At 39.7% G+C, this 10142-nt stretch overlaps 2 protein-coding genes across 5 annotated transcripts; one reads left to right on the top strand and one right to left on the bottom strand.

The window, feature by feature from the left end:
• The first annotated feature begins 235 nt into the window (after nucleotides 1-235).
• On the top strand, nucleotides 236-2305 carry LOC125218883 (probable indole-3-acetic acid-amido synthetase GH3.1). Its single transcript, XM_048120675.1, has 3 exons — nucleotides 236-550; nucleotides 639-740; nucleotides 816-2305. Exons 1-3 carry the CDS (start codon nucleotides 270-272, stop codon nucleotides 2155-2157), a joined length of 1725 nt encoding a protein of 574 aa, XP_047976632.1. The 5' UTR covers nucleotides 236-269; the 3' UTR covers nucleotides 2158-2305.
• Nucleotides 2306-7996: 5691 nt separating this feature from the next.
• Nucleotides 7997-9929, bottom strand: LOC125219101. 4 transcript variants are annotated; one of them, XM_048120972.1, is made up of 2 exons: nucleotides 9775-9929; nucleotides 7997-9313 (listed from the first exon to the last, which is right to left on the bottom strand). In XM_048120972.1, exon 2 carries the CDS (start codon nucleotides 9273-9275, stop codon nucleotides 8304-8306), a length of 972 nt encoding a protein of 323 aa, XP_047976929.1. In that variant the 5' UTR covers nucleotides 9276-9313; nucleotides 9775-9929; the 3' UTR covers nucleotides 7997-8303. The 4 variants fall into 4 exon arrangements, with proteins under 4 accessions (XP_047976929.1, XP_047976928.1, XP_047976932.1 ...); XM_048120971.1 differs by having other exon boundaries at nucleotides 7997-9291; nucleotides 9775-9924; XM_048120975.1 differs by lacking the exon at nucleotides 9775-9929 and adding an exon at nucleotides 9619-9768.
• Between the last annotated feature and the right edge of the window lie 213 nt (nucleotides 9930-10142).

Here is a 10142-nt window from a genome sequence, read left to right as displayed (position 1 = left end):
GAATGGCTGGCTTACCCATTTAAAACTGGCACAAAATCTGGCATGAGGTGGGTCCGACCTGTTTCCTTTTTCTGGTGCACTGCTGGCCCGTTCTGTCTCCAGTCCACCCTGCAAGACTTGGGTCGGATTGTCCCCTTCACCCACAACACTGACGTCACGTCGGTCCCACCTCCCAACTTGCACTGTATAAATAGAGATAGACCCCCTTCTCACAATCTCACTACCTCTCTATCACAATCCTCTCTCTACAAACTTGGTAGCAGCATACAATGGCAAATGACCCAAACGCCAAGGCTCTTCAGTTTATTGAAGACATGACGCGAAATGTAGACGGCGTGCAAGAACACGTACTCGCCCAAATCCTCTCCCAAAATTCAGAAACTGAATATCTCAAGGCTTTACATCTCGCCGGCGCCACCGATCGGCAGACCTTCAAATCCAAAATCCCCATGGTTACCTACCAAGACATCCAGCCGCTGATTCAGCGAATCGCTAATGGCGACCGCTCTCCGATTTTATCAGCTCGTCCCATCTCTGAATTCCTTACCAGGTTAGTACGTACTATAACATTCTCAACATTAAATCATTTTCATTTGAGTTATTCAATGAATCATTTTTATTTCGTTTAATTGCAACAGTTCTGGAACTTCCGCTGGTGAAAGAAAGCTGATGCCAACTATCAGTGAAGAATGGGATCGCCGCCGGATTCTATACAGTCTTCTGATGCCTGTTATGGACCAGTAAGTCTTTTTTCTTATTATTAAATTCTCTCTCTTTAATTTATTGTTTTGCTGAAAATGATTTGTATGGAGCAGATACGTGAAAGGGCTGGACAAAGGCAAAGGGCTCTACTTCTACTTCATAAAATCCGAGACAAAGACACCGGGCGGCCTACTAGCCCGACCCGTACTCACAAGCTACTACAAAAGCGACATCTTCAAGAACCGACCCTACGACCCTTTTACCGTCTACACCAGCCCTAATGAAGCCATCCTCTGCGAGGATTCCTCCCAAAGCATGTACGCCCAAATGCTCTGCGGCCTCTACCAACGCCAAACAGTCTTCCGGGTCGGGGCCGTCTTCGCCTCCGGCCTCACCCGCTCCATCCGCTTCCTCCAGCTCAACTGGAAGCAGCTGGCCCACGACATCCGAACCGGCTCTCTCAACCCTATATTCACCCACACCTCCCTCCGTGACTGCATGGCCCGTATCGTGCGCCCCGACCCGGAACTCGCCGATTTCATCACACGTGAGTGTGAAAAAGACAGCTGGGAGGGAATCATCAAAAGGATTTGGCCCAACACCAAATACCTCGATGTGATCGTCACCGGCGCGATGGCCCAGTACATCCCCACCCTGGATTACTACAGCGGCGGACTGCCCAAGGCATGCACCATGTACGCCTCGTCCGAGTGCTACTTCGGCCTCAATCTGAAGCCAATGTGCGATCCTTGGGAGGTCTCCTACACCATCATGCCAAACATGGCCTATTTCGAGTTTTTGCCCCACACCACCTCAGACGGCAGCAAGGGCGAGCTAGTGGATCTGGCCGCCGTTGAGGTTGGGAAGGAATACGAACTACTGGTGACGACCTACTCGGGGCTGTGCCGCTACCGGGTGGGCGACATCCTCCGGGTGACGGGTTTTTACAACTCGGCGCCGCAGTTCAGGTTCGTGCGGAGGAAGAACGTGCTGCTGAGCATCGAGTCCGACAAGACCGACGAGTCGGAGCTTCAGGCGGCGGTGGAGAAGGCCTCCAAGCTTCTGAGCACGAGCGTGGTGGAATACACGAGCTGCGCGGAGACGAAGGCGGTGCCAGGGCATTATGTGATATACTGGGAGCTGATGGGAGAGTCATTGCCGGGGGAAGGGGTGATGGAGCGGTGCTGCCTGGCGATGGAGGAGGAGTTCAACTCGGTGTACCGGCAGGGGAGGGCGGCGGATGGGTCGATTGGGCCGTTGGAGATTCGGTTGGTGAGGAGTGGCACATTTGAGGAGTTGATGGACTATGCTTTATCCAAGGGGGCTTCCATTAATCAGTATAAAGTGCCTAGATGCGTTACCTCTGCTCCCATCCTTGAGCTTCTCGACTCCAGGGTTGTTTCCATCCATTTCAGCCCCGCGCCGCCGCGCTGGAGCGCCGAGCGCCGTTTCTGATGACTTGTTCCAAATGATTGAGAATAAGAGCCACGAGTTCCATTTACTTCATGTGTGCTGCTTCACTTTAATTTTAAGCCGTTGTGTTTGTTTACTTGTACTTGAACATTGTTTAATCCTTTTATGGTCATCTAGATTCTAGAACACAGCCACGATCATCAATTGGCAGACAAAAAGAAAGACCAGATCCAGATATTTATTCGGTGATATAATTAGTAGTCAGGAATTTGATTTCTAATGGATACTACCTCTGTCTCCCAAATTTACTATTTCGGTTCGTCCCTAAAAATTTGACACACTTCACTTTTTACCATTTTTAGTAGTGGACTTCATATTCCACTAACTCATTCCTACCCACATTTTATTATAAAACTAATACTTTAAAAGTAAGACTCATATCCCACCAACCTTTTCAACTCACTTTCCTTTACATTTCTTAAACTCCGTGCCGGATCAAAGTGTGTCAAAATTTGGGGGACGGAGATAGTATGTTTTAGGTAGGCATTTGGTTATAACTGTCGTTGCAAACACTATAAAAACTTATCATTTAATAACACAAAAATACGAACATAATTACCTCATAAAAAATGTTATACTGTATGTTCTTCTTGAATGGAAACATCAAAATAGCCAATACGGAGTACTAGTATTTTGTTTTACTTTCTAAAAATAGATATTTCGGAAATGATAATCAATGCTATCTCTTCACTCTTTTTTTTGCATATATATGTTGTTGCGTAGTGGGGCTCCTGTCAGCGCACCCTATTTATACGTGCCAAATAAGGGCTGGGATCCCCTGCTGTGGAGGGGTGCACAGCGGGGGTGTTGTCCCTCACACTCCATTATTTTTTAATTTTTTAAAAATTTTATTTGATGAATAAAATATTGGAGTGTGAGGGATACACCCCCTATGTGCAACCCTCTACAGCAGAGGATCTCGTTCCGCCAATTAATGAGTGTCAATTAAAGTTTAACTACTTCAATTAATAATTAATATCCTCATGATGATTGCAAAACCCGGTGATAAAGGAGAGTTAAATGACGTGTACATAATCAACATGCACTTGCAGAATCTAGGGATGTCAATCTAATCCGAAACTGTGGGTCGATCTAAATAATCTGATAAAATCATAAGGTTAGGACTGTAAAATGACAATGCAATTATAGAATCTAGTTATTCGGGCCAACCCATCCGGATTGGCAGGTTACTCGGACTAGACTAGTCGAGTTGCATGTTAGCCCATCGGGTTGGACATTTAAAATAATTAAAATCTAGGTTTTGTAATTATATTATATATATACTGCTATGTATTAACGGCAGCATCCTAACGTCTCTCTGAAATTGAGCTCTCTATACCTCCATCTCAACCGACAACCACCGTTTACTGTCCATTGTAGTGTTCTACTGCTCCATTGTATAGCATCGCAGCTTCGGAAACCCATTGAGCGACCCCATGGTGGCAGAGATAGCTGGACGAAGAAGAAGGTGGCGACTGAACCCTAATTTCTTGTTTGTTTTTTTTTTTTTTAAATTTCTACTCCAAATTCCTAAAATGGCCATATGCTTAGGACTAAAATGGACTTTACTCTTTAGTTTATTATGCATTAATTAGTATTCTAATGAGGTCAAAATTTAATTAATTAGGGTTGACCGTTAGTTTTGTGACGATGCCGTTCAAAAAGGACCCTTCCGGATTGTTTTTTTTGGGTCGGGATTCGAAAATAAAAAGTTAATTTTTGGACTGAATTCATAAAAGGTCATGTGTTTAAAACCAAAATGAACTTTGGCCTTATAAGAATTATATGATCCACTCTAACTTGTAATGTTACCAGAAATTAAAACATAAAAATAGATTAGAAATTACATAACAAATGATCAGGTAAAATGAAGGAAAGAAAATAAGAACAAGTACGATTCTCCAAGCATGCGGATCCGGAAAACCCGTTAAATTTAGAGATATAGTATTGAAAATTTCTAATCAGATAAAACTACAATCCGATTAGTCTAGAACCCGAGTAGGGGCCGACCTGGAACCTAGTGTATTGGACTTGGGTGCAACTATTGTCTATTATTCTGTCTTGTTTGACACTTAGTTCGACATTTCATTAATAAATATTGTAATATAAATAGCTATAAAAAAAATCAGTTTTCTATTTTATATTCAGTATACATATATGCAAGAGCATCCGCAACTCATGATATGTGACCCGTCTCGCTGGAATGAGATGGTGGAGGGACACGTTGCAAGCGTCCCCTCTCAGCGGGCATCGTGCGAAGGAGGGAGGGTCAGTGGGTTATCTTGCCACGCGCTTCCACGTGGCTGATGGTGGTCGGTCCGTGAAGCCCGCTTGCACCCCCTGCGAGTGAGTTTCATTTTTGTACATTAAAATTCATTTTTTTTAAATAATAAATTCAAAATTCAAAAGCGAATTCCATGTTTTATATTTTCAGTTTCATTTGTCTTTTCATTTTATTATATTTCTTTTTTCCTTTTTTGGGTTCTTTTTTAACGACATGTTTATATTTTTGTTATCACTTGGATTCAATTTGAATTATTATTATAATTGCAATTTAACGTAAATTTAATTCAATATTAATTCAAAATTTTAATTATAAATTAATTTGCATTTAAATATTTTCTTTTAATGAATCTCGTGTTCAATTTAAATTGAAAAAATAATTTAATTGGATTTCATAATAAGTTAATTAAAATAGAAAATAAATTATAAATAAATTCGTAAGACTCATAAATACTATAGTTAAAATAATACTAATAGATAAATGTAGAAAAAAAAAATTGAATTCTCTATAAGAAGTGAGAATATGTTAAAAACTACACAAGTTTGCAATTCTTATATTCTGATGAAAGCAAGTTTGTAAAAATAAAAACACAAAAGAAGAATTATGAAAGAAAGAAAGTTAGTTTGTGTATGTAATATTGGGATAATATAAATAGTACGTATAAAAAAAATAAAATAATAAAGAAAATGGGGAAAAAAGAAAATAAAGTAGAATTTGTTTTGTTTTTCAGAAAATATAAAGTAGAATACAACGCAAGACATGTGAAGAAACTACGAAAACAAAAACAAATTGATAAAAATGGAAATATGCTAACTAATAAAGTAGAATCCAAGCCAAGGAATGTGAGGAAAACAAATTAAGGAAAAGATAGTAGTAGAAAAATGCCATCCTAGCTTCACATGTTACTACCTCCATCCCCAAATATTGGCACACATTGATCCGAAACAGGTTTTAAGAAATGTAATAGAAAGTGAGTTGAAAAAGTTGGTGGGATGCATGTCCTACTTTTAAAGTATTAGTTTTATAATAAAATATGAGTAGAAATGAGTTAGTGGAATATGAAGTCTACTACCAAAAATGGTAAAAAGTGAAGTGTGTCAAACTTTCAGAGACGGACCAAAATGATAAATAGTGTCAAACTTTCAGGGATGGAGGTAGTAGATCTTAATGCTTTACTCCCTCCGTCCCCGATTAAGAGTCACACTTTGATCGGACACGGATTTGAAGAAAGTGTTTGAATGTGTAAAATAAATGGAGTTAGGTAGTGGAATGTGAGACCTTTTTGACTTTTTGTGTGTAACAAATATAGTACTACCTCCGTCTACGAAAATTCGTCCCGGTTTGACCGGACACGAGTTTTAAGAAATGTAATGGAAAGTGACTTGAAAAAGTTAGTGGATTGTGGGTCCTATTTTTATATATTAGTTTTATAATAAAATGTGAGTAGGAATGGGTTAGTGGAATATGAGGTCTACTACCAAAAATGGTAAAAGTGAAATGAGATAAATTTTGGGGGACGGACGGAAATGGAAAAATGGGACAAATTTCGTGGACGGAGGTAGTAAGTAGGAAGTGTGACTCTTAATAGAGGATGGATCGAAATGAAAAAGTGTGACTCGTAATCAGAGACGGAGTGAGTATAATTTTTGTCCTCTTAGAAATTTGAAGCTCTTTGCTGTATAAATTCCCGGGTCTCCTCCCTCACCACATCTCTCTGCTCTCTCCCTCTCACTCAAGAATTGTGAGCAACTATGGACGTTGTAAAAGCGCTTCAGTGACTGAAAATGCCGACGGGGTGCAGCATTCAAATCCAACGTTCCGGTGGTAACCTACGAAGACATCCAGCTTTCATCCGATGGAGATCGCTCTTCAATCCTGTGCGCTCAACCTATCTCTGATTTCATCATCAGGCCGGTGCTACTCAATTTTGCTTTAATTTTCCCCTATATAAATTAATTAATTTCTTCTCATATTTTATTTTGCTTCAACAGTAGCGGAACTTCAGGTGCTGAGGGAAAACTCATTCCAGTAGTCAATAAACAAGAGCAGGATATCCGATCCCATGCTATACTCAAACAGTAAATAATCACACAAACATATACATATAGTAATTATTACTGTGGCATATTGATTGATTGCGTTTTTTGCTAAGAATTTTTATAACGGAACAGGCACGTGAAGGATCTGGACGAAGGCAAATCCCTCCGTTTCATGTTCATAAAGCCCGCTCTGCGATCACCTGGTATTTCAAAACAATGACTACAACAAGCCCGTCCGAAACCATCTGCTGCGAGGATATATTCCAGAGTATGTAGAGACGCAGTCAGATGCTCTGTGGGCTTTATGAGCGGGAACAGGTTCTCCGGGTGGGGGGCCCGCTTCGCATCAGGCCTACTACGGGCCATCAGGTTTCTCCAGAGAGTGGACGATCAAGGGATAATCACTAGGATTTGGCCCAACACCAAATTTGTTGACACCGTAGCTACTAGTTCCATGTCACAATACATCCCAGCCATTGATTACTTAATCTCGATCCCTTCTGCAAGCCTTCCCAAGTATCCTACGGCTTATCTCCAGTTCTTGCCTCTTGAGATAGGCAAGGAATATGAGCTCGTTGTCACCAACTACCAACTACAACGGTTTTATACCGGTACAGAGTTGGCGACACGTTCCGATTCCTCGCGCGGGCGTCCTTGTTGTCAACCATCTCTCTCCTAATCGACCTCAGCCTCTTCTCTCTCTTCCATTTCCCCATCGCTACCTCCTTAACTCAGCAATTCTTCCTCACCTCGTCGTCGCCGCACAATTTTGCTGCACAACCAATTTAGTATATCAGTATATGTCATTCATATCATCTTTTTTTAAGACCGATTTGAACATATACAGAGTTACCATAAACGGCTACACTTTTTTTAATGTAGTAAGATAATATTTACATTACAAAACGTATAATTCAATTTACATGTACAAAAATAACGTTTTTTTTAATTAGAAAAAAAGAGTCAATTATATGTGTAAATTTCTAAAGAGTAAATTACAAAAGAGTTTTCCAACCGGTTTGAATTTGAACATTTTACCTAATAAACAAAATATCACCATTAAATGTTAATCTCGAGACAAAGACTCAATAACATTTTAGATACTTTTACACTATTTTCAGATTTTTTTTTTCCCACTATTTTTATGTTTATACTTAATTTTGTGTTTTTGGAAGATAACTTTCAAAATAAATTCATCTAAGGATGACATTCGATCAAATTGGTAATATTATCGCATCTTCGAGTAATTAATATCTAAATGTCTTTTTATAAGATGATTATTTTGCCTATTCAGATATTTATTTTTTCATTTTTTTATTTTTCCTATTCAGATAGTTAAGTGAAAACCATATCCAAATACTTAGATTACAGATATATAATTAACTGTAAAAGTGAAGATGAGAGATGTAGACATTTTTACATCCGCAACAAATGATAGGAACAAAATGAATACAGCTTTTAACATTTCCAATTTGGAAAAACAAGGTTGAAAACATGATACAAATAATTTATGACTTCTCTTACATAAACTAAGTTTATTGTAGTCAACAAAATATCACCATTTAAGAACTAACAAAACAATGATGATAAAGACTATTATCACATGTGTTGGATCGCCTGTATACACATTCTCCTCTTCCTACAACTAAAGCTACCAACACCCACTAACTTCAATCACAGATCCACAACTTGTTTCATCTTCGAGTAGTCGTCAAAATTGTGTCAAGTTGCTCCCAAATAGCCAACTATTTTTCCACTTCGAGTTATTGTCAAATTTGGGTCAAGTTGCTCCCAGATCTCGGAGCTTATTGTAAAGCATAGTTGCATACCTTCTCAAGATGCATGGGCCAATCTTCACCGAGTATAGATGGATTCGACTCCATGGCTACCCGAAAATCTAGCATTCTTGCATTACTCGGCTGCATTTTCCTTACACCATTGGACTGTCGTGATCTTGCAACACCTATACATTGTGAAATCACGTTCTTCAGATACACATCTAGACCATTATTCAACAGGTTGGCACCGTCTAGTGTAATGCCAACTCCCTCCAATGCCAACTTCTTTTGCAAACGACGTCCTAGGGATCTTGTATCAGGCAATTCACCACTGGTTTGACAATATGGGTCAGAATGAGACACTTTGCGGGCACCGCCCAAGTTGACAGAAACACCAAACGGAGCAGTGATAGAACTCCATCTGTGAGAAACCGGGATCACAGCACACTGTTCAACCTCTTCCCCATCTTCAACTGAGGCAGCACCTGTCGGAGGCTTACCAGAGATAGTCTGCAACTCTGCTGCACCTTGCTGCTCTTGTATCCTTGAAACTGTTTCTTCGCATGTGAGACTAGGACTCTTGCCCAACGGGCCAAGAGGGCTAGGGCGATCACGAAACTTGCGATCCCTACTGAGCGGGGACCTACATTTGCGAGGAGAGTAAGGAAATGCATCTCCATAAACGGAATGAAGATGATTCCTCGAGTAACCATTGGAAACTTTAACACCAAGTGCCTCGACTTTTTGAGGCGGGGTTTTAGCCTGAGAAACATTCTGGATGATGGATCGGATGAGGCGATTATGAATAGGGAGATTCTCTCTCCCAATTGTCTCTATGCAGCTCTTATCAAACTCAGCCTTGCTCAGATTTGAACTCAGAAATCTCTTCAGCTGATCGAAGTAGGTCTCACCTCTTTGTTGGCCGATCTTTTCATAAATAAGCTCTTTCAGCTCTAGTGTGTTGATTCGAGTAAAATGATGGCTTGCCACCATTTTCATTCAACTCTGTTTGAATCTGCTCAACATACAAGATCCCACTATAATAAGATGTAAAACACTATATATCAATGCTCACAATCTAAATACTGAAAAGGCACACACAAATTGAAGTTCAGTTCCAATTTGAAAACCACCCCACCTCACCCCCAAATAAAAGATTCAATTTTTATTGCTACCATCAAATTGCATTCAACTTTCATAATCAAACGATTAACTCAGCAGACAGCAGATTATCAACTTCAGAGAAATCGATGACAAAATAAGGGGAAACAAGAAATCGGGAAACATCATAAATTGCATAATTAGATCAAACCCAATTGACATAAGTGCGAAAAAACAATACCCAGAAATCAAATGCGTTAATCAAGGCTACCGATACCCAATTTACGAGCAATTCGATCAAAATCACAGACCCCACTTCGCGATTCTACGACGACAAAAAATTGTAGATACTGAAAATCAAATTCGAGTGGAATAGAAGTATAAAGCGAGAATTGACCTGGTTTCGGAGAGTAGGAGTCGACGACTACGAACAGCGTGGTTTTTTTTTTTTTTTTTCCTTTTCCTTTCTTTTTTTGCTTTAGTTTTTGTTTTAATTTATGTATTGGAAGGGGTTTATTACTGTATCTTTCCCCAATTGTTGTTTGTGTGGTAAGTCCGAAATTAAAAAATTCAAATACAATTTTACAAATATTATCAAAATAGAGCCCATATTCATGGAAATTATCATAATAAAGCCCAAATTCTTGGATATTTCTCATGTGTTGTGTTTTCGATTTTAGTTTGTCAACGTAGTGACGTACTTTAGTTTCATGTCTGCGCAGCACTGCAGCTTGTTAGATTTACATTCTCATGGAGGCCAAGTTT

The sequence above is a fragment of the Salvia hispanica genome, chromosome 4 (assembly GCF_023119035.1).
Source record: "Salvia hispanica cultivar TCC Black 2014 chromosome 4, UniMelb_Shisp_WGS_1.0, whole genome shotgun sequence".
NCBI lineage: Eukaryota > Viridiplantae > Streptophyta > Magnoliopsida > Lamiales > Lamiaceae > Salvia > Salvia hispanica.
The sequence above is the reverse complement of the archived record's forward strand: the minus strand, read 5'-3'. Positions and strand labels throughout refer to the sequence as shown.